The sequence below is a fragment of the Phaethon aethereus genome (genome assembly GCF_964289735.1).
Source record: "Phaethon aethereus genome assembly, chromosome: Z".
In the NCBI taxonomy this organism is placed as follows: Eukaryota; Metazoa; Chordata; class Aves; order Phaethontiformes; family Phaethontidae; genus Phaethon; species Phaethon aethereus.
Window position 1 is genome coordinate 29,840,619 of NC_138577.1, and position 24,302 is coordinate 29,864,920.

A 24,302-nucleotide genomic window follows, 5' to 3' on the forward strand; every position below is an offset into this window, starting at 1 on the left:
GAAAGCTTGAGCTATATCTTTGAAGACAAATAGTTGCATTTGTGCTTAATTGCAAGCTGTGTTATAGGCTTTCAGAATCCAGTTCAAATACTATCAAGCAGCAGTCATTTCATTTTAACCATTTTAATAAATGCAACAGATACAGCATGCCACTCCCAGACTAAGACATGCACATGAACCCTAAGGACTTGAACTCCTACATTACATACTTGAACTCGAACATTATCAAAGAAGACACCAAACCATAGCTCACTTTCCCTGCAAACTCCAGTTTTCAGCCTGCTCTTCTCTTACAAAGTTTAACTGTGCCCTAAGTAGCCAACATACAGTGTTTTGGAGGAAAGAGCAATATACTTTTAAGATGCCTCCTTCTGTAATGCCCAAGCTGTTCACACCTGTAGAAATATCATAAGTCAGTTCATTCTTTATAGAGTCAACTATGGCCTTTCTGCTAGGTCAAAACAAGAGACAGTCAATATGGTACCAGAACATTTTTCCCCCAGCAAGAGTCACGAGCTGCAACACTCTGCCCCAACATACATTTTCAACATAGACTCCCAAGTGCATTCATACTGCAGAGATATAATTCTGAGATGACATAGATTACAATAGCAACATGTGAATCCCAAACAATTGACAATCTTCTGCACAGCTGTCAATTAAAAAAAAAAACTGAAGAGGTAATCACTTTTATAATAATAACCTAATAAAAGAGGCAGTCCAACAACATTCCACTAAATTCAAATGTTATTTAAAAAAATCAATAGTCACCAGCTAGTGAGAAAATATCATTTTTACCACATTTGCCAGATTTTATCAGACTTTGTTCTGTCAACCTAAATCATTATTTTAGCTTCTTACCCAGTTGAGCTAATAGTCGAGCTCCTGCTTTAAAAGGTGACAAAAAACCCACAAAGATTTTCTGGTTTTATAAAGAGATACATATAAATAAAAAGAAAAATATAGACTAGAGACCAAATACAACTGACTAACCATAAAGGGACTTCTCACCAATATTGGTCCCCCACAAAAGCTGTTAAGATACCTTCATGTAGGAGACAGTAGGAACTGCCATATTTTTGACATCAAGCATTTTTCCAGTTAAGTCCACTTAAGGACTCACTGTGACCCACAAGGTCTCTCTCGGAGACTAACTCCTCAGGTATAATGAATCATGCCACCTCAGGGCTGAAGCTTGTGTGAGACAGGCTGTGCTTCCCCGATTGGCAGCTGAGCTGCAAGCTCCCTGAAGGCACTAAGGCTCACCATACACACAAGAGATTTCTGGTCCAAAAGCAGAGCTTGCTTCTCCAACCCAGCTTTCCGGCCCACAACCACATAACAGGTTCCTTCAAATAATAATCACCTACACACGTAATTATTCCCATCAGATAGGAATGGGCAGGAAATATTCCTTGGCAGGCATTAGTCACCTTTTTTATTTGTTATCTCTGGGACATGCTCAGATAGCCAAGCAGAGGTTGCTGCTACTCAACCTAAACCAAGCTTAGCTATGTGTATAAGAAGAAATCTGTACCTTAGTATCATCCTGGGACAATTCATCAGATGCCAAGTTCACAGGACCTGTAAAAGTAAAGATTCCTGCCTTTAATAACAAGCAAATTCAGTTTGGATCTGCTTTGGTTTCTGCTGCTGGTCTCTCTTTTCGAAAAGGAGGGGGGGACAAGGAGCAGGCAAACAGGCAGGCGAGCCAGAACAATGAACATGGGCAGCCCATGCATCTCCCCACAGCGCCATTCCCATGGGCAGCGTGCGAGCTGGATGCACAACAAGTGCTATGTTACTGTGACAGTGATGTTCAGGCTAGGCAAGCACCACGATTTGTCAGCCAGCTGCTGATTAACCCCCACATGCTCAGAAAATCATCAGTTGTAGCGCCGTGCGTCACACCAACTCTGCAGAGCAGCTGGGCTCTGCCTTTCTTTTGCAGGGGTTTCATGCATTTTCTGAAGTTAGACTTTGTATTTTCACCCCAAAAAGTAAAAAAATAACTCCATTTCTGTCACACCGTTGTTTTGGGTTTTTTTACAGTTTCTTCCCAGGGCTGTGGGGAAGGACACAGCACATGCAAAACAAGGACCACACTTTGGCAAGTTTTGCCCAAATGCAGCCTCAAGGACTACTGTGAAAAACAAGCAAAGAGGAGTAGTTTGGCTACAAGAATGCAAATGAGCACCAGCATAACCCAGGCTTCCAGGAACATTAGTAAGTATATTTTAAATAATAATAATTATATAGCCAGCATTTTGCTGGTAAATATGTTTCATTTTATATTGAATCTTTCAACTCAAGGCTCACCTCTGTTCTCAGATACACATATCCCTCTCCATTCTCCAGCTCCAGCAAATAGTTAAACGAAGTATGACTCAGCAGCCAGTATGGGATGGTTTGGGTTACTGCCTAGAGGAATGTGGGATTTTGGGACCTCTGTCCCTTCTTGCACAAAGTCTATACCCAAGTTTTAAAAAAAGAGCTATATCAGTATATCGTTTGAAAAACAACTCAAAGACAACTGCCTGTTATCTAAGTCTAGCACAATCCCCAGCAACAATGACCTGACCTAACCTGACCACCTTCTGCGATGAACTTCTGGAGACACCATTATGGGCCCACTGCAATCGGTGTGCCTGTGGTCCCTGACCTCAGCAGTGCCCTCAGATGCTGGCAGGAGTCAGGAGTGGGTCCATGCTGATCAGTATCTTGATCATTTATTTTTAATTAATCCACATTCTTTAATTAACCTTCTGCAGCAATCACATATATACCTTCCCTTGCAACACAGCGCAATCACAGAGCACAAAAGTACTAGTGCCGCCAAACAAAGCATCCCAGGCATCCAGGCATCACCTTACAGCCAGAAGGAACAGACTATTTATTCTGTAACTGTAACTGCAGAAACTTTAAAAACTTAAGTGGCAAGATATTTTTAACAGTCTTGCTATGCAATTGGCATTATTATTATTCAGTTTCACAATTTTCAGAAATAAAAACTGTTTGCCCTATATAGAAGCAAATAGCTTATCCTCCAGGTAACAGCATTCAGTCAACTCATGGGCATGGAATTTCAAGGTCAGAAAACAGAAAAAAAGCACAAACTCCCGAATTAGCCAAAATACCATCTATTTCACTTTTTGTTCTGCATGCTCACTGGATAACATATCACTTGATGTATTTGAACTTAACTAAGTTGCTATGGGAGATTCACTGCTAGGCTCATAGCATCACCTTACACTGACCCACTGTCTTCATAAGATTGCATTTCACAAGAAGCAACATACTGCTATAGCAACCTCTACGCAATAATAGCTCATGGCTTCTGATAGCACTGTGTTTAAAAGGTCTGTTGATCTTGACATTAGGCCCACTCAGAAGTGAGTAGTTACTACTTCTTGCAATGGCAGCAGTTTTAAAATCTGAGGGGAATCATTTCATGACACAAATGCGCCAAATTAATGTCCTGAGCTTAGCAGCCACTTTATAAAGGAGCTCACTTAATACTAACTGAGAGTGTAGTAAAAAGTACTCTGTCAATGATTTCATATCATTTTTGCTTGTAGCAGCAACAATTTGAACTCAATCTTGAAAAAGTTCTTTTGGTCTCCTGAATGCTGGCGACCAGAGAGTGTAAGACAGGCTACTAGTCACCAGTAATGTTCATTCACGATTTTTCAGGATCTGGATTTGGTGGTGATTAGTGAAAAAGGCCAAAAAAAGAAGTCTCATTTATAGAAATTGATAACCAATGACAATATCAAAACACAAGAAGACTAAAAAACTTTGCAGCTCGTCAGCATACAAAGAATAGTTGCAGGCTCGTCATGTCTACAAGTAGATAACTGCAAGCGTGATTACTACAATTTGTTTGTATAGGTCCTGGATACTACCAAAATGTGGCATTCTTTTCTTGCTGTTGAACTGAAATGAGGGTTTTTTTTAAAAAAACAGGCACAAAATAACTCTGATGCATAAAGGCATACACAAAAGTGTATAGTTTCCATTGAAAACACAAATAGGTAGGTATGCCCATGCCAATTTCTATACCAAGTATCTTTGGTATAGAGAAGACGAGAAGCTTTACAACCGGAATCCAAAATGAGACTAGACAGCCTGAACTGGCGATTGTCTTGCTGGGCAACCAGTATCTTCTGATGTCCATTATCTGCTTGTCCCAAGTCAGTCTGAATTAAAACTGCTTTTAGTGAGAAATATCAAAGTAATCATCACCTAGAGGCTGTATTGTGCGAGCTACTGCCACATATAGTGCTACCAGTCCAGGCCATTCACCTTCTGTCCCCGAGGAGCAGCATAAAGATCACGCTGGTCACAGTACAGCACTCATGACTACCCAGAGTCAATGCATTTGCACACTGCGTCACCAAAGTCATTCACAAGCCTTGTACGGCAAATTGCTGCTTACATTTACAATTACAGATGCATAGTTCGCAACTGCTAACAACTCCTTATCATTTCTCTGCAAATCTGGCTTCTAATGGCAGAATACTTGTTGCCTGAATGCCACTGGAGAGGTTGGCTATACAACTCCTTTTCCAGCACTAGCAATGGCAGCCTACCATGTTCAAACATGAGCTACAGGACGACGGTCTCCCCGTTTTATCCATTCACTTAAAGCTACTAGTTGATGCCACCTGGAACTGCAGTCCCTCAGTCTGGTCCTGATCCAGTCGGCAGTTTCCTGCTGCCCTTCGCAGAGCTGCCTCCAGCACAGCCGCTGAGCAAGACCGAGCCTCTCCCAGCGCTCAGTTTTGAGCTTGCTGCCTCATCCAAATATACAGCACCAGCCACATAAGCAAATGGCCAACTGATAAAAACTTTTAGTTAATTCCTAACCATCATACATAAATGCCCAAAGTGCCATACTTCTGATGCTGAAGAATAACCTTTTTTTGTGATTTTCTTTTGAGGTCTAAGAGATTCTTGCTCCAAGGTACACAGGGATATACTTTAGTAATGAAAAAGCGTTCTCATCAGCAAGAACAGTCCCACAATCCTCACAGAGGTAAACTGCTCACCAAAATATTGAATATCTAATTGAAACACATGGGAATTTTGCCACATTAAGATGTCTGGGCTGGATCCCAAAACTATTCATACAAAACATTACTCTGCTCCTATCTTCATTAACTTGAGTTATTTGGCTTTACTGGAATTTGCATGCTGGAGCCTTCATTCAGTTAAACACTGCCCTCCCCTGGAACCTTCTGACATTCTTCTGGCTCTTAAAATAAAATTAGTTAAGGCTTTTCCAGTCACTATAAAAGCCATAATATTTGGTGAACAGTTTCAGTCTGACATTGGAAAACCAGTTCTCTGTAGGGAGTATCACAATCTATACACCTCTGAGTGTATGACTTGCATATTCCACTGTTGTCTACTTACAGGTCTGTAATGTCATACAAAACGTGATCTTCTTGAATAAATAAATAGTGTATGAATCTGTGTCAACTTTCCAGAGCTTTTAAGGACTGCAACATTATGGAATAAAAAACTGTACCTTCTACAGAGCTTGTTGTACTGCAGGGCATTTTTGCACCTTCCACTGTCTCAACTTGGTTTGAATTAATACTCTATAAAAAAAAAAAAATCAAAATTACAGTAACTGTATTTGATGCCCATGACTTTTATCTTAAAACTCAAAAACAGTATCAAAGACTAGCAAAAAAATGTGTTATAAGCAATACTAAAATGACTGATAGAGATTCAACTGAGTTTTTTATCAGTTACCCTCCAGAGGAAACCAGCAGCAATTCCTCAAGAGGGAAACCCGTAAAATATTTTCAACTACAGAAATTACCTCCTGCTTACAACACACAAGTGATCTGAAAGATCAGATTTAACATTTGTACTTCATTGTTTATAACTTCCTTCTCTATGAGAAAAGTAGCACAGCAGCTTAGCACAACAGCTCTGTTCAGAAGTCTAGTTAGCCTTGAAAGCATCCATATAAAGCAAGCGATTTTGATGGACAGGCAACACACAGAGCCTAAGCCAGGACTAAACACTAACTGCATGGTAAACCCAGCCTGGAAGGCAGGAGCCGCTCCCTCCTCACATCCGTGGCCCCTGGCCAGGCTGACCTCTCCCTCAGATACACACACTAACTGTATCACTCCTGCTCAAAAGGAAGAGGGGGCTAAGATCCAGTCCCTTATTTTAGCAATTACCTTCAAAGATTATAAGCAAAGGGGGTGGAGGACAGAGCGTCTCCTTTTGCGTAGTTTCATCTACAACTCTCCTTCTAGTCTTTCCCTCTAGTTAAGTTGCCTGTGTATTCATCATCTACCAGAACAGCAAACAGAGAAAACGGACGGTAACCTGAATACAAAAAAAAAAAATCAGGGATGACTCTGGGCTGAATATTGCAGCCAAACTGATTTGAAAGCCATGCAGCTGTCAAGCTAGGTATATCCCCCACCTCGGTGAGGCTACTTGCATTTTTCTCTGCTCATCTGTTGGTGTGTAAGACCCTTTCCTATTCCCACACCTACCAGGTAGAAATAAGTCAACTCCTCCTTCAGAAACTACTGTATCTGTCCAACACCAGGCAACAAAATTACTTAAATTACCAGTAATTATCTTAAGCGTTTGGGATTATTATCCTGGTGTGGCCTTGCCTTTATTTTATTACTATGACACCATTTCACATGTGTCCATTAGTCCCCAGATTTCTTTTCCTCTTGCAGAAGACCTCTCCCCTGCACTGGCTGTGCTGCCTCCAGCAACGGAGACAGCCAAACAGATCACCTCCACACGCTGCTCAGGGCTCTGCTGGAGGTGCACGATGAACCACGTGGCCTCACTGATGGGCACTGCTACCACCACAGCGATTTCTGCCCCAGGGAGGTTGCACAGAGTTCAAGCAATTCCACGCTCTTCTTCGTCAACTTCAGAAATCTCTCCTCTGTATTGCCTAGCACAGCCACAAAACCTGTGGGTTTACACATTTTGAACTGCAGAGCCCCTGAAGGTTTCCAGTGAAGGCATGGGTCCCATATGGGTAACTCCAGCTTACCGACAGCTTCTTTGTTTTAACTTTTCTATTAGTCTTTTAGACTTGTAAGGAATAGTCAAGGGACTGAAAGAACCCACAGACCACGGACTGAAGAACATACTTGAGAAAGGTTGGGATTTTCTTGCATGAATAAATGCAAAAATAGTTTGTGCTACTCCCCAAGTCATCCATTTCACACACACAAATCCAGCGCTTGCATGCCAACATAACTGAGACAAGCTCCTTCTCTTTAGTGCATGTCTTTCTGACCTAAGCTTAAAAGAGCAATGTCGTTATTTATGCAGTCTCAAGATACAATAAACTAGATGTACAGTCTTAGTCTGCTGTAGATGAGCTGAATACTCCAGTACAGCAATAAATTCTACCCCTATTTTAAAAAGACTATATATGGTGAAATCTCTAATGTCCACCTTATGCTTTGGACCCAACTAAGGGCTGCAAGTCCTTGTTTTGCAACAGAAAGAAAATTAATTTTACCTTACCTTTTTGACAATAACACATTGTCTAAACATGACATGTGATCATCCCCCCATAGACTTCAGGATGATATCTGGTGTATAGGAAATGAACTAAATATGTGATCTTCCCAATTATTCTGGCTTATTTCTACTTTATTAAAAGTAGTGCAACACTAATGCTGGGCAAAGGTGGGAATAAGGTCCCCACAACGAAGGATCTAGACTGCTGCAACTAGAGGAATGAGCAAAAGGGAAACCCGCAAGTGAAGGGCAGTAGGCTTTTTCCTGAAAATACCAAGAACAGAATTTTGCAGCCTTTAACAGTCTTGGTCTCTGAGTGCTATACAAACATCTAACATACCACACTCTCTTTTTTCCATTTCAAAGACTGAAAGAAGAACAAGGATTTGATGAGTGCAAGAAAAAGCCAATGACATAAATAACAATGCATTCTTCATTACAGGCTTGGTTTTGCTATTGGGTTTACTATTGTTTCCATTCAAAAGCCACACACAAATTCTAGGTATTCTGCAAGCTACAAACACAGAATAATTTCTTTGTTTTGGAATAAATCAAAATCTCAGCAGAGTAGTTACACAAAATTACACATAAGGACTATGCAACACATCACACCTTAAGGTTTCATCTTAAACGTAACAGGTGGATCACATTCTAAGTTAAAAAAGAAACAAGCAGAATGCAATAAAGATAACTGAAGGAAAATCAGTGCACAAATAAGAAAACCTGAAGTTAAGCATGGAAAAGAAAAGCTGAATTTTAAGACCAGAAAAAGAGAAAAACCTATTTTTAGTGTGGTTTTAATTCACTAGTTTTATACAGTCATGCAGTCTCAATCTAAAAACATAAGTAAGCACCTTCATTGCTATTAAAGAACTTGTGCTTTCAAGTGTTCTCCTCCTTACTTTACTGATATTGAGAGATGTCCTGAAGAATATCACAGCAGTGCTCCTGATACCTTACAGTAAAATAAAACCCACTACACCATAACTAAACTCTACAGCAAAAATCTGTACTCTGTATTTCTGCTGTAAATAATAGACTGGGATTGGCTCTTGGTAAAGGCTCTCGGGCATTACACTACTAGACAAAATAATGGAACTAAAGTATTTCAAAGTACCCATGTGAATACAATGGCAATGCAATTAAAGACACGGAGGTTTCAGGGAAAGATATTCAATGTAGCATCCACAACGTTTCAAAACAACTTGGGAGGTAAAGAAGGCTTTTCTGAAGTTTTATCCTCCAGCTTCATACATACAATGTGCTATACTTACACAAAGTAGAAGCCCAGAACAGAAATCCTGAGGTTAGGCTGGCTATTAGTGACACAGGCAGCTTAAACTAAAATGCTACTCAAGAAAAACAAATCCAGCCTGAAGGGTCTATAGCTGGAAATTATCAAAGGAAATCTGTGACAACGCCCTGAGCTAGATAGGTACCCACCTGGTAAAGAAGAGGTCTGTCCCAGAAGTATTTTCTGAAGAGCTTAATGTCTGACTCCAGCAAGTGCTGCGCAGTGTGGCTAAATGTCAGCGTCAGAGCTCCTGATGAATGAACAAACTGCACGCAAGCACCCTCGCTGATCTCCGCTCTTGAAATGTCAAGCGAGTGACTGCCCTGCAAACTGGAACGACACGCTCTTTAAACCAAAGCAGATGCTCTGCACACAGGTAGAAGGAAAACACAACCGCAGCGGGCTTCCTGCTCGCCTGCGGCACGACCCTTCAGGATCCCAATGCACCCACTGCAAAACCGGAGGCAGAAAGTCTGAAACATCCACCGAAAACACAGCTGGGCAAACAAATACTTACCAATGGCTCCATTCAGGCCCAAGAACACAGTGCTACTTCTAGCCATCAGCAGGGAAAAAACAATGTCAGCTCTAGATGGTTACTCACTGGTAAAATAAGCCAGAAAGAGCAAGCTGTGACAATACCTGTTTCTCCTTATTGCTGTAAATTAGCAATAGTACCTTTTCCTGTTAATGTTGCCATATACAGCAGTAGGACACGACTGGCAGCTAGCAGGTTTGTTATCCCACAACAGTGAAAAACAGAAAGCATCTCAAAGGAGTACAGCATTATTTGGATATTACAAACAAATGAGATACTCATAACATAACGTACTGTACCAGTGTCGTTAAGGGGTTTTTGCTTTTTTTTCCAAACTAAAGTACAGATAAGTCTTACATAAACTGTACACTGCATGGAGCCAGAACCAAAAGAGCCACATACCAAAATAAAAATGCAACCCAATTCTGGCATATTTCTATTTGCAAAGAAAAGTCAAAAGTGACAAGAGGCATCTGATGCTGAACTTTTGGTACCCCAAGATACACACATACCACACAGCTCCTCAGGTCCATACAGAGGAAACTCCAGACAGCTGAAATGTGCCAGAAAGCACTTGTCCTTTAAGTCATTTGTCAGTGTGGCAGCTCTCTGGCAAAAACAGTCATAGCTGTAGCACTGGCTTTGCTACTGATTCTCCCTTATTCGTTCAAATCTGAGCTTTACAGAGGTCACAAAGTCTGCTAAGGTTTTGTGAAAAGTCGGGTCCTATGGTTCTGTTTCTATCTAAATATTTCTATACATATGTTAAGGGATGTCTTTACTTGTTGGTAATGTGTAGGGATTCAGATTGCTATAGTGCTGGGAGAGGTACCTGATGGTGCAGATGCAGTGACCTCTGTTACTCAATTGACTATTAATTGACCTGTGAATGTAACGAAGGACACATGCCATAAGCTTCCTCTAATTGTAAATACAAGTTTATCATTTAAAAGGGTAATAATGGCAAATTGCAACAGAAACCAACATAAAATAGGCAACTCCTTTGATAATAATAACAGTAGTCCCCATAGCCCTTAACTGATAGGAAGTTTTTCAGAGTAAGCAGCAAGCAAACCCTCATACTCACTTTGTGAAGACCTCAACAAGTTTGGAGTGCCCGTTTTGTAAAGCCAAATCTAATGGTGTTGCTCCATCCTCATTAGGTAACACTAATGCTGATGGTCCCCCAGGCTGGGCTGCTAAGAACTGGGAAAGCTTAACCAAGCCCAATTTCATCACAAGGTGGAGAAGAGTTTCTTTATGTTTAGGCTCTGAAAAAACACAGCAAACAAACAAAATCATCATCAAAATCCAGCATTTTATTTGCTAGGAAGCATTAAAAGAAACTTGCTATAGTCTGCAGAAATACGAGAGCTCAGGGTCAGACCTACAAAAGAACTCCAGCAGAATCCATCTTTCACTGAAATCAACACAATTAGATACTTAGTTGCATCTGTGGAGCTAAATTAGGCTATCCAAATACCATCTGATTTCAGCAAAGAAAACAGTTTGAATTAACTAAATCTCAGTATTTCTTTCTTTGCCTATAGGATAGCATTCAGCACAAGAGATGCCCCAATATAACTGCTGAAGATAGTTAAGTGGCAATTTTCCAGCTGCTTTGCATTGCCTCAGCAACACGAAACATCTGACAGCATGACCAAGTATCTAAATTAATTTAAAAAAAAAAGGGGGGGGTGTGATTTTTGAAGGCAGGCTGCTTATCAGCATGGTAAGAGATCCTTAGCAGTCCTGCAAGCCATAAGCTAACACATATGTGGGTAAAATATACCGGATAATTCTTGTGTCTCTCTTCAGAACGGTGACCTCACCTGCCAATACTTCCTCTCCACTTTTTAGCACATAATCATCAGGCTCAATGGGATGAAGCTTAAAATAAAAGAGTCCACAACAACTTAGCCACTAGATGCTGATTCTCCATTCAAGCCCTTCCCTGGCCTTTAATCAAAGAAGGGTTTATCTGTCCACATATGTTCTCAAACACAAAGCCACTGCAACCTAAAGGCAATAAATAAAATTAATCTCAAGTGTCACTCCTATTCAGTTTAAGTACTCCACCTGAAAGTGTTAGGAATATTTATTTTATAGAATCATTAAAAAAAAAAAAAACCTTGAAGCATCCTCAAGAGGTCTCTAGTCCACTCCTTAAGGCAGGATGAGCTCAAGCTAAATCAATCCTGACAAATGTTTGTCTCATCTGTTCTGAAAACCTTCCAATGACAAGAGGTTTTCGTAACCCCCATAGGCAATCTACATAAGGGATAATTTCACCCTCACAGTTACAATGATTTGAAATTACTAACCTAGCTCACCCTTTCTCGGTATAAGCCTGCTGCTTCTAGTCGCATCCAAAAGGGGCATAAAAAACACTTCATTCCTTTCTCTTCACAGCTTCCTTTTACATAATTGAAGGCTGCTGCCACACCTCAGCTGAGTACTTCCTCTCTGGACATCTTAACAGGAGAGTTGCCTCCTGCAAAGCTGGACCTTTCGGAATGTCCTATCAGAGCTGGGTGCCAAAAGCATTAGCCCTCTGACAATGTTGGATTTGAAGTGTTACAATATTAAAAAACCCTCTATCTCCCCATCTCATAGAGCCAGAATGGCAAGGAACCTAAAGAACTTACCCTGCTGCTCCACAGGGAAAATTACTGCGGGATCTCCACCAGTGATCAGCTTTTGCTCTGAATATTTGATGGCAACCCACCCAAGACTTTTTACCTTTCTGTCTCAAGTGGAATCAAAACTTTCAGACAGAGTCAAATCCCAGAAAACCAGGTCAAACTTCCTTCAGTAAATGAAACAAATTCCAGACATCACATTAAAAGGGAGCTTCAGGACACAGTCTGTAGCACTGTAACAGGCAGCAAACCTACATGTAGTGTCTGAAACCTTTATTTCACTGCAGTTCTAACAGAAGCAGACACATTAACAAGATGCAGGGGGGATTCTTTAAACCAGGATATCACTAAACATGTACACAATATGTACCTAAGTATTTCTAGAACACACATGTAAAATGTCACATGTCATTATTTAAAAAAATAATCTTCAAACTTCCCTCTTACTTGTGGCTATGGCTAGTCAACACGAGAGCTGGTGCATTAGCCTGTCCATGCTTCTTCTCAAGGTTTTGGGCAATAAAATTGTTTCTTGGTCTCCTCGTTTCAGATTCTAGGCAAAAACGTGTCCAGCTGGACAGAGGATCTGCTGCAAGATCCTAGGCCACAGAGGAAAGTAGTGAACCACAGGTTTTTTTCCTCAAAGGTCTGCAAAATATTTCTCATTTCAGTCTTTGGAGACAACGATCATTGCTGCATTTTAGTTACCAACATTAACGGTATGAATTACAGTGTTTACATACCTATTAAGTGAGACAGCATATATGTTTCAAAGTTTTCAAGTATATGCAACCTTTAAGTCCACTGACTCCAACTGAAGCATTTGCAGAACTGCTTTGCTAAACAGTAGAATGGCCTGGGTCAGTAGGGACCTTTAAAGATCACCTAGTCCAATCCCCCTGCCATAAGCAGTGACATCTTTCCCCAGATCAGCTTGCCCAAAGCCCCGTCCAACCTGACTTTGAACATTTCCAGTAATGGGATATCTACAACTTCTCTGGGCAACCTGTTCGAATGACTCACCACCTTCATCATAAAAAATTTCTTCCTTATATCCAATCTAAATACATCCTCTTTCAGTTTAAAACCATTGACCCTTGTTCTGTTGCTACAGGCCCTGGTAAAAAGTCTTTCTCTGTCTCTCTTGTAAGCCCTCTTTATATATTGAAAGGCTGCAAAAACATCTTCCCAGAGCCTTCTCTTCTCCAGGGCCATAGGAGAGGTGTTCCAGGCCACTGGTAATTTTCATGGCCCTCCTCTGGACCTGCTCCAACAGGTCCATGTCTTTGTGCTGGGGACCCCAGAGCTGCATGCAGTACTGCAGGTGGGGTCTCACATGGGCAAAACTCATTCAGTGGGTGGCTGGCTAAAGGCAGCCCATAGGGAATACAGACGCGTGAGGATCTGACTCCAACCTACAGCTTCACAGCCCAACCAAGCACTACTCATCAAACACTTTGGTCTGCCTGGATCTGAGACCTTCTATGGAGGAACGTTTAAATGAGCAGGGCTCAGGCTTCCCAAAGCCTGTCCAGAGGTAGTGGAAACGATGGCCGGTGTGCCACTTCAAAAATGGAAGACCTCAGATGAACTTCCTCCTCAGCCAGATGGAATTTGAACCCACACACATCTTCATATTTCCTCTGATTACCCATCTCGTGGGTGTACACCCCGGCCCCCTCCATTGCAGAGTTATTGAAAATGGGTCACGGTGCAGATGGAAACCCAAGGGATGCAGGGCAGAAGACCAAGAAAGCAGCAGACTGACTATAACGGAACAATCAGCTGGGAGACGACTCTGCTATTTGGACATGGATGCATTTCTCATTATACTGTCACCAGATGTAAAAAATGATGCTGGGAGCCTGGGCATCCACTTGCTCAGAGAACGCCCTAACCATTCAGACGCAGTACAACAATGCATGCCAATATCTTCCGCTTCCCTGGCTATGTTTCTTAACAGAGACTGATAACACCATCTGTGCTTTTCACTGGCCCCAGTGCTATTTCTGTACTTCAGAGTCTCCCCTGAAAGGCCTTTAGCAGACTCAAGGCTATGCCACCAGTCTGGACCCCAGCAGAGCACAGTCAGATGCCAGGCACGAGCACTCCCTTTTCTGGCATGTTTTTATGTATACCGGGGATTTTGAGCTTAGATGCCCAGGAGACGCTATGGTCCAAAACATAGCCCCTGAACAAACATTATGTATTTCCAGGTTAAAATGTTCACTAAAAAATGAGCTTTCAGAATTGCTCCTTGTACTCCTGGAGTACTTTTAACTCTGCTAAAGTCCCACTTCAGACATCAAAGTGGGTTCTTTGGGTATTTCCAACGAGACCATTTTTTCTATATATAGTGCTAATAAGCAGTCAGCACCTAAGTCCATCTAATTAAAACACATGCAAATATATGAACTTGTATTAAGCACACTAAGCATCTGATTAGATACTAACCCCACCACAACCATCAGATTAAAAACACAGAAACAAACAGGCAAACTTTACTCCGAACTTCATCCTCTGATGAAAACTTTGGCCTGGGGACACTAGGTTTCAACATATATTGTAACACTGTAAAAAAGCCCAGATAAACTTGCTCTGGGCACGGTAAGATTAGGACTTTCCTGCTCAGCAAAAAGGGAAGCCTTAGGAAACCTTCCCTAATGAGGGATAGCCTTCTCTCTGCTCTGACACTGTGGCAAATAAAGTTACTCTTCTGGCAGCCACATCTTAAAAACAATGCAGTATGAATAAGCCTGCTACAAAAGAACCTAGTTTTAAAAATAACTAGTGAACAGAAAATAATTTTTGTGGTCTTAAAATGCCATCTACAATAGTAACTTCTATTGTCTCACCACAAATATTCCAGTAACTAATTTTCATCTGGCCAACCTAACAACCTTCATCTAACCTTAAACCAACTTTGTTCATGGCTAGCTTGAATGCATATGGCAGCAGAACCATCCAGCAGCTCCACTGGTTTGCACCCCTGATGCACTTAGGTAGAAACTAGCACTCGCATTCCCCCCATCCTTCACCTCTATAGACTACGTGTTTGCTGGGCTACTCTCCTCTTACTACTCCCACCTGGTTTGCCCAGGAGTGAGCAGAACCTGACAACATAAAGAAATTACTAATAGCTTCATGGTAACAAAAATCTGAAATACAAGTTGTAAAGTCAGAAGGATAAACGGAAAGGTAAATGTGTTCTTTCAATACAAGGAAAGTATTTTTCGCCACAAGGCTGGTCAAACACTCAGATAGGTCACCGAGAGGTTACAAACTGTCCATCCTTGGAGGTGCTCAAAACCTGACCCAACTTTGAAGCTAGCCCTGCTCCAAGTGGAGGGTAGGACCAGGCCACCCCCAGGGACCCCTTCCATCCAAATTCTGCTGTGGTTCTATTCCAAGATCAGCAGTATCAAAGCAAAAAAAAAAAACCAAGACATGATGACTGATAGTAAGCTTTTTAAACAGAGCTGCCTAAAAAGAAAAGATTTGCACTAGAAAAAAGGTAAAGTTCTGAGACAACTGAGGTTTAGTATTTTTTTCTCTTAAGAACAATTTCCAGTTTCAATTCTCCTTTTTCACCACCTTCTCTTGTATCTCCTCACTGTGACAGAACAAATGGCATTTTCCCACACTTTTCAATTTCTTGAGGAAGATTTCAAATGTGACAAAATGGAGGGGGGGAAACCAACCAACCAACCAACAAAACAAACAAAAAAACAAACAAAAAAGAAAATTTAAAAAACTATGTTATGAAAAAACATAATGAATTCAACTGCATTCAGCAGCAAACAGGAATAAAATAGTGAAAAAATTAAAACACAAGGCTTCTTCAACATACTCACATTTAAATGGTATAAAATACCATTTTCCATCAACACACAAAACCGACAATTCCTAAGATTTGAAAGACGCACTGCTGGCTGATTCACACAAGGTCAGCTACTGCAAGGCAGGTGGTGCTGTAAAAGATATGCACTATCAGGATGTTGTTTTGCATTGCATCCCAATTCTCCAGGCAAAACGCTCTGAGTTACACAGAGCTGAGCCAAACAGAGTCTGTTTTAAACATTAAATAAATCCTTTTGTTCTTCCTTGTACCTGAATCCCTTCCTATGTCCAAAACAATAAACTAAAAACAAATATTTCTCTCTGACAGAAATGACTAAGCCCCTTCTGGGCTATGAATCTCACTCATTTCCTGGAAGGAGACTAAAAGCCTCAAGACTTGCAACTTGAAAAGCAGAGGGAGACATCAAAACTGGCTAACAAATTCCAGTTTTTCCTGGCTTCGTACTTTTATGCATTACTGTTCATTTTTTCATTTTTCCATTAGGTACGAGATTGTTTATAAAGCCGTCTTCAGTGCACCCCGCTGCTGCGAAAACACACACAAGTGGTTTCGTGAATAGACAGTGGCCGCGATGCATGAAGTCAGGTACTTTGACAGTCCATCTGACCATCTCAGGCTGCCGTGACATCTCCCTTTTCCACTTACCGAACATCTGGAACACACCGCTCTTAGTTCCCCTATTCATCATACCTTTACCAACTAACACCTGGAGGCTGGCATCAATGCTGCAGAAGAAAAGGAGGAGAAGGGAGAAGGTTAACCTCCATCACAAAGGTGGACTTCTTAAGGAGTCTTGCCCCAGCAGCAAGGAGGGTTAGAGAAGGCTCCCATGTGGTAAAGGCTGTGCATAGTGCCACCACCTACACCATCAGGTGAAGTTTCAGTTGACTTTACTGCTTGGGTGACCCCAACAAAGATGCAAAACACTACAGGAGATGGTTTCTGTTAGCAGAGGGATATTCCTCATAATTTGCTACTGCAGCTAAACACTCCCTCCAGCTGTTTGGTTTAAGACACTTGTTTATCGAGCGCCTCCAGACCCCTCAACACCAGGCAGGGGACACCTTCTCAGCCAGGTGCAGAAAAGGGCTCTCCAGCCCAGTGCCGACCCAAGGTTGGGGTCTGGGTCAGACCATAACTTCATACCTGGTCTCTCCAGCCGCAGAGTAGGCTCCTGAGCCCCACTACTCATATGTTGCGTTAAATAGGCAACTTAATCTCTTGTATCTCCTACAGTATTTGCTATACTGACACTCCACATACCAGCATCTCCCCCAAGTGCTCGGGTCTTTTCCCAAAAAGCCCCTTCGTGGTCAGGGGGATCTCAAAAGTTTCCTCTCTGCTATTATTACCCCTGAGCAGAGACGAGGATCATACACTTGCTGGGGACCCTCAGGTTGAAGCATGCTTGCCAATATATTGCTTCATGCCGCAGGTTTCTTGGTCAGCAGCAGGCCCTGGAAAACACTCCTCTGCTTCCCAAAACCCAGGCTAGCATCCTCCTCCCTCTGCCCCATGCAGTTTCCAAAGGGGCAAAGATTTGTCTGTTTCTCTAACCCCCCGAATTATCTGACCAAAAAAATATTACCTCTCCTCACACATCTCACCACACCTAGAAATATGTAGCCACTGTTCCCAGTGTTGCCCTAATTCCATGAAGGAGAACGAGCACTTTGCTCCCTCTCCCTTTCCTTCTGCAGGAAAAAAGCTATATACAATTCCAACTGAGGAAAAGACAAGGACAGAATTTTCTTTAATTTAGATCAAAAATATGACATGCATCAGCCAGCTTTGAACTGGTGCAACTTAGCAGGACTGTGTCTAAAACCAAGTGGAAACAGTAACAGGATTTACAAAGAAAAGGGCAGGGAGAGGGCAGAGAAGTAGAAAATGCCACAGAAAGTGGCAGAGCGTTGCCCAAAGGCAGACTACAAAACAGCAAGGTTGGGTACTTCAGTTCAGAAGACCTATTCCTAGAAAAGAATTATGAAGCGTTTCTGAAATCAAGTGGAACTTGTCTTTCTTTATGAAAGGGAACTAAACAAGTATAGACACTGTTCCCTTCCCTATGAGCCACAATGAATTTTCATAATTCAGGCTGTAATTTTATTAGTATAGCCTTAATGTAATGTTATTAGTATAGCCTTAAACCTAAAGGAGCACCCTTCCTCTTGAAAATAACTGTAAACAGTGGCAAAGCCAGCAGCAACTGTTCTTGTTTGATTACCAACACAGTTAAGTCGCCCAGACAACCTGAGCTCACCCTCCCAGCAATGCCCTTAAAACAACCAGAAAGCGAGATGCCCTCAGTCTCCTGTATGTAAGGCAGACTCCTTGCAAGGTCCACACTCCTGTGCTCCCGCTCCCCCTCCGACGGCCAAGGGATGCAAGCCTGCATGTGTCAAGGACAAAAAGTTACAGTGAAGATGCCAAACCTGTGTCTAAAAGACTGCCCTGACCTGATGGTACTAAGAGAGGAAAGGTTGCTTGGAAGCATTTTTCTCCTCCAGATTAAACCACTCCATCTTTCTTTCTTTTTTTTTTTTTGTGAACTGTGGGAAGATTCTCTTTTTTTTTTTTTAGTAGCTCTAACAAGTTATTTGACTTAATGTTTAATACTGATTATCTCCATAAATTGAATAATCCAATTTTCAGAAGGAAAATATCCTTTATGAATGTGCAATCAACAAGAAAATCAGCTTCTCCCTCCTCCCTGCAGCTTCTTCCCCTTTCTTCAAACCCACTAACAAATAAACGTCTAAGCATAGCACCTCTGTTGGGTCCCCAGTTTCCTCTAGCAGCAAACCAGGTGCCAGGTGATCTCAACATCTGACCAGTTTGTGTGAGTGAGCAGCTCCTGACATGGTTGTCACACAGGCACTTACTACAAGTGAGGATTACTGAAAGGTTTGTGCTTTCTTGTTTCTTTTGTTGAACTTTAAATAATGTGGCTAACAAGTCCTGACCTGTGCAACTGCACTAAATTCCTGAATTATTTGCAATGCTCCCTGGACAATCCAGGCTGCCGCTTTATCCAATCTTTTTATACCTTATAAAGGAAATACAAACGCTTTTTCCAAATACCAAAACTCCTATGAATAAATTATTTTCCTATCTTTCCATCAACCCATATTTCTCTAAATCCTCATAAAAATGAATGAGGTCCAAAAACACCAGATGGTGCAATAATTTTCTCCAATGTGCAATAATGCCACTCAAAAGTAATTTTCTTCCAGTAAAAATAACCCAGCAGCTCTGAAAACTGACAGAATTTCACAAGCACGAGGTCCTAACTAGTGATGGATGGTAGCACGTCTTTCCCGACACTGATAAGAAAAGGAACATCCTGACACTGTCAAGTTTCAAAAGACCATCAGACCTTTGGGGCAAGGAGTTGCAGGGACAGCAGATAGGGAAAGAAGGTCTCATCCTCTTTCTAAATCCTCATAAATTCCCTGTTTCTCATCCATTTTGATCTTTTGGAGTGTGGGAAGGAAACAGAGTGCTGGAACAACCCTTGATCACTTCATGGTGGAAGATTAACCTTTTCTGTCTCTTCTCAACTGTGCTGAGATCTGAAGCGCTCCTGCAGCAGTCCATCCCCTTCTCCCTCCCTCTCCTTCCCCTGCACACACAGAGCTCCCCCAGGCACATGCAACCCTCATCTGGGCTTGGCCTCTTCGCTTTGGGAACAAAAACACAGTAATGGGGACAGCAAGCACGAGGAAGCAACATGAGTCAGTGCCTCTCAGAGTCAGGTGAAAGGAGAACATGGCTGTAAGAAGAATCAAAACTGTATGTTCAGAAAGGAGAGAAGGAGCCAAAGAAAAATTATACAACCTGCTTAGAGGATACCAAAACAGATGTCAGGCCCAGTCCAAGCCTGGACCTTAGAGAGAGACAAAGGGAATGCCTGACCTCCCTTGGGTTGAAGGAGAAGCTGTCCAAGAAGCGTTCAGGAGACCCCACTCAACAAGGGTGGCCACAAAGCACTGCCCAGGCAGGACTGCACTGAGAGCTCCTCACTGTGCGTGAGCATTGCTACCAGGATCAGTTTTTGTTTTATACAGAAAGAAGGGGAAAGATCCCAGCTTCATTTAAGAGCAATGACTGGGGTACAAAAGATGTCACCTCTTCAGTGCAACGGTGCCCATGAGGCAACCTCTAATACAGCCTGCTCAAGACATGCTCGTCTAACATTTCAAATGTTCACTGAGACTTTGTATAGCGACTGGAGCACATACCCCTGCTTTTCCACTGTATTCAAATTTTGTTTATGCATAGTATTAAATCTGAAAAGTGAACAAAGCATAAAAAAGACATAGAAACAAAAAAATACAAGTCCTGTAAAAGTCTCATAAGGGCAACATACTCTTTTCCATATAAATGTTGCAGTACACCTGAAAATTAACAAGTAGCATAATTAAAAATTAAACAGTTTTGCTATTTGCATTGCAGCTGCCCTGGCGGAGCTTAGTCTGATACCAGCTGAGCTGATCGCCAACCCTCCAGACCCACAACACACCCAGCATAAACTTCCCCATTTTTCAAGCAAGCAGGTACCCAGCTGGCTTTGCCCAAGCATTTCTCAGTATCTCTGGTATCCTGCTGATGCTTCTGGGCTGGGCTTCAACTGGTTTTGATGAAAAGCTTAGCCAAGACTGTGAACAAAACTACAGCTGATTTCTTCAGGCTTTGAATCAAGGTCTTCATTGCTAAGATCCAACAGCTGTTCCAGCAGTTGAGTAATGTGAACAAATATTTACTACACACCAAAATGAAACAAGTAACGGTTTTTTTTTTTCCTCCTGTCTAGCCAATATTTGAATGAGACTTGGTATTTGTTTTTATATCTCTTGAAAGAGCTGTTTACAACAGACAGGCAAAAAACATCTTTCTCCTGAAGAAGGCAGTAGCAGATTTCAAGCTATCTGTCATTAAGAATTAGAAAGATTTAAGATGGGAAAAAAGGCCTCACCCAAAGAAATGGGCTAAGTGCTGTGTTTTTACTTCCCAAAAGCTTGCATGAATCTCTCTTTCAGTTTGGCTCATATGGAAACTGCCTGTCCTCCAATTTTTAGCAATTTAAAGTACTAAAAGGAAAATGGCCAAAAGTACCAAATTTTCAATGGAAAACATGTGAAGCCATCAGGTTTAACACTGTTTCTAACCTCAGCTATAAATCAGCTGGGTCTGCAAAAAAAATTATACTCTTCAGCAAAAGCTAACTACAGTTTTCTGTTTGCAGTGAAACCTGAAACCAGGAAAATTTCACCTGATTTTGTTACAAAAATTTTCAATAGCATACCCTAATGTAAACTTTCATGTATATTTTCATCCCACTTCCTCTACAGTTTAAAAAAAAAGCCACAAAACTTGTTTAATGATATTCTTCCCAAAGAATGATCATAAATAAAGCATAAACACTGACAGAACTGTGACAAATTTATGTTTACTCTGTACATCAGAATGCCTACAGTAACACATTCCTCCGCTTTATGACTGTCTCCTTTTTGTCTGTGTAATTAAAATATCTCACTTCGCTGGAATCATGGCAGCAATACTTCACTGCTACAATTCTTGGTTTTTTTAAACAGACAGCTCTTTAATCTTGCAAAGACAGAGTCTATTTATAAATAAAGAACTGCATTCACAGTGAGTCAAGGCACAAAAAGCTTCTGGAGAGACTGAGTTACAATAACCATTATTATCCTTTTTAAACCTCTGGGCACAAACCAAATCTCTGATTACCCCTCTCATACTTGAAAAATTTTTCATCTTAACCACAAAATAAAGCACAAGGGTTGAGAACCTGGGATAAAACAGTGAGATACTCTGCTCTGAACTGTGCACCAAACCACTGTTAAAAGCTTTCCAACTTAAAATAAACCTTACCACCTTCTGAGCAGCTTCCAAGGATGTTCCAGGTCGATGGCAATTCTTCATGAGCAACAGCCATCATCAAATCATTATCCAGGGACTGCAGATCTTTTATCCTTAGCCCAAACTTATCCAGCAACATCTTGTGACTAGTGGCAGTGACACATTCTGCATGATTGACCAGAAAGTGAGACAACTTGCAAGACAGATTCTCTCTGTAAGTGACAGGACAGCTGCCGAGGACCACAGGTGAGTATCCCCTTGTGTACATTAACACAGAGACAGAAACTGCTTCTTGGCATCCATGGCCTGTAATTATAATGTAAATTAATCATTAGCATTACCTATGTTAAGAAAATACATTATTTTTTCCTCATTCCCCCCTGCCTCTAAGAGCTGTGACTACTGATTCAGAATTATTTTATTCTTCCCTCTAATTACATCTATTTGTCGTAGAGCATCCACCAACCATTTCTGGTGATGAACTTGGATTTGACTAGATGGAACTGCCAGTACTCCCAATTATACTGACATAATTAATTCTAGAACCAGTCTTTCTAGGTGAAGGTTCTTTAACCACAATGGAAAGAAGAGGTAACCACATCAGGATGAAATCCCACAAATCAAAAGCCTGAAGGCCGTTGGATAAGCATGAAGAAAAACAAGACACTCATGAAAAGAATGGCAGAGTGTGCTGCAACACAAACTCTGAGTAATGTACCTATTTATTAACATCCATTTTGTACCTACCCAGTGTCTCCATGTAGGCCAAAACCCAGAAGCTTTTAACTAATGCATGCTTCATGCTTTTGGCAGACTTGATTAAACGCTTTATCAAATCTCTAACTTACATCTGGGACTCTCACAGTCCAAGGAAGTTTGTCTCTCAAACCTCTTAAGCACTTCATGCACTCCTTCTCCTCCTTTGCCATTTAAGTGGGAGTGGATGTCATACGTCTAAAAGAGGTGCAAGCTGTACCTCTCACTGGAGACCTAACCATGACATACCATGGGTGCAAATCTAAATTTTCCAAACTATCCCTGAATAACTACAAGCATATAAGCAACCTAGTAACTGCAGAAGGAAGTATGTACTTACCACATCTGCAATTGTTTTTAGAGTCCTTTGCACCTCCTTATGTTTAATTTGGCCTCTATGAAACAACACGAACATCAGCAGGGCTATATTTTAACCTCACACTTTATTTTGATCTGTTCGTGGCTTCTGCTGGGAACAGGCAGAGGATTAAGTGTTGCCTGTAACCTCCCGTTTTTATTCCTAGACCAGAAGCAATCACTTAATAGTGCCATTTCAGGCCTCTCACAAAAAAAAAAAAGAAAAAAAAAAGACTTTGCTACCCTAGAATAAGCCTAGCATTGCACTTTCTCCAGCTGTAATCCATGACAATCATTTACCATTTACAGGCTCAAATGAGCCACCTAACTGCAGCAAACTTTCCCTTTTTATATTCAGCAGTTATTTTCAGACTCTTTAGAAAACAAGAACAAATAACAAGCAGATCCTACTGCACAGGTACATGACGTCTATAGCCACCTACTCACACAAATGGTAAGGCCACGAAGCACACAACAAAGGTGACAACCAGGGTTTATGTTACACCCATGAGGGGGACAATGCCGGTTGGGAGGCAACACAAATCCTCCCTGTCTGCAGCGAGGCAGACCTGGAACGGTTTCCCCGACACCTCTGTGCTGTGTACAGCTCCAGCAGAGCTCCAAGCATCGCACACCTCCACCACGAGGGCCGTGGAAGCCGGGCTGGCTGCTGCACCCAGGGAAGGCTCAGACAAAAATGGCTTTTGCAGGTTAGGGTGCCCGGAGGCGAACAGTTGTGGCATAGAATTAATTCACATGAAAAAGGCCAACCCTGAAGATTGCACTTCAATGCACGCCCAACTATGCAAGCCCAGGAGCGCTGTCTACGCTCGACGCTGTGTTGGTGTAGATTGCTACGAAAGGCAGGACTACCTATGGTCAGTCAATCTCAGTCTGAATCTTGAAGGCCACCATTCAATTCCTGCATGTCCTCCAATACAGAGCCATAAAACAGAGTTATACTAAATAGTCCAGCTATGCCCAGTGTTGAAATGGGGTGTGGTATAGCAAAGAGATGAAGAACGTAAACAGGAGTTCACGCTCACCTGGAACAATGGACCGAAGACCGTTGTCACTAACTCGCTCAGCAAACATGATGTGCCTCTTCAATGACCCATCGTAAACGAAGTAAAACTCCGCGTCCTCTGGGAGGTAAATGTTCTTGTCAAATTTTGCATGTATAGTCACTTGTCCCTGAAAAATGAAAGTGCTTTCAGAAACGTCCAGTAAATTTCTCATCTGAAACAAACCCATTGATATATACTTCAGATGCAAATTTATTATAACCTTTCCAACTCTGCTATACAGAGGCTGTGATCCAACGACAAATCTGCAGTTTTCTACTTCCACTTAGAAAATAACACTGGGTTTATGCCTGCACAAGCTAAGGTGATTTAAAAAAAAGCCTTTTAAATAATGTCTTTCAACTAATTCCTCTCC

General features: G+C 41.6%; 1 protein-coding gene across 1 annotated transcript in view; it reads right to left on the reverse strand.

Moving 5' to 3' along the window:
* Window positions 1–24,302, reverse strand: part of ARHGEF28 (Rho guanine nucleotide exchange factor 28) — a gene marked incomplete at both ends in the record, with an annotated part of 118,977 nt that overhangs the window by 76,286 nt on the left and 18,389 nt on the right. Inside the window, 6 exons of the mRNA XM_082013625.1 lie at window positions 1,538–1,584; window positions 5,534–5,606; window positions 8,974–9,154; window positions 10,450–10,633; window positions 21,762–22,055; window positions 23,909–24,056. Coding sequence (XP_081869751.1) covers window positions 1,538–1,584; window positions 5,534–5,606; window positions 8,974–9,154; window positions 10,450–10,633; window positions 21,762–22,055; window positions 23,909–24,056 — 927 coding nt within the window. The remainder of the gene's footprint in view (window positions 1–1,537; window positions 1,585–5,533; window positions 5,607–8,973; window positions 9,155–10,449; window positions 10,634–21,761; window positions 22,056–23,908; window positions 24,057–24,302) is intronic.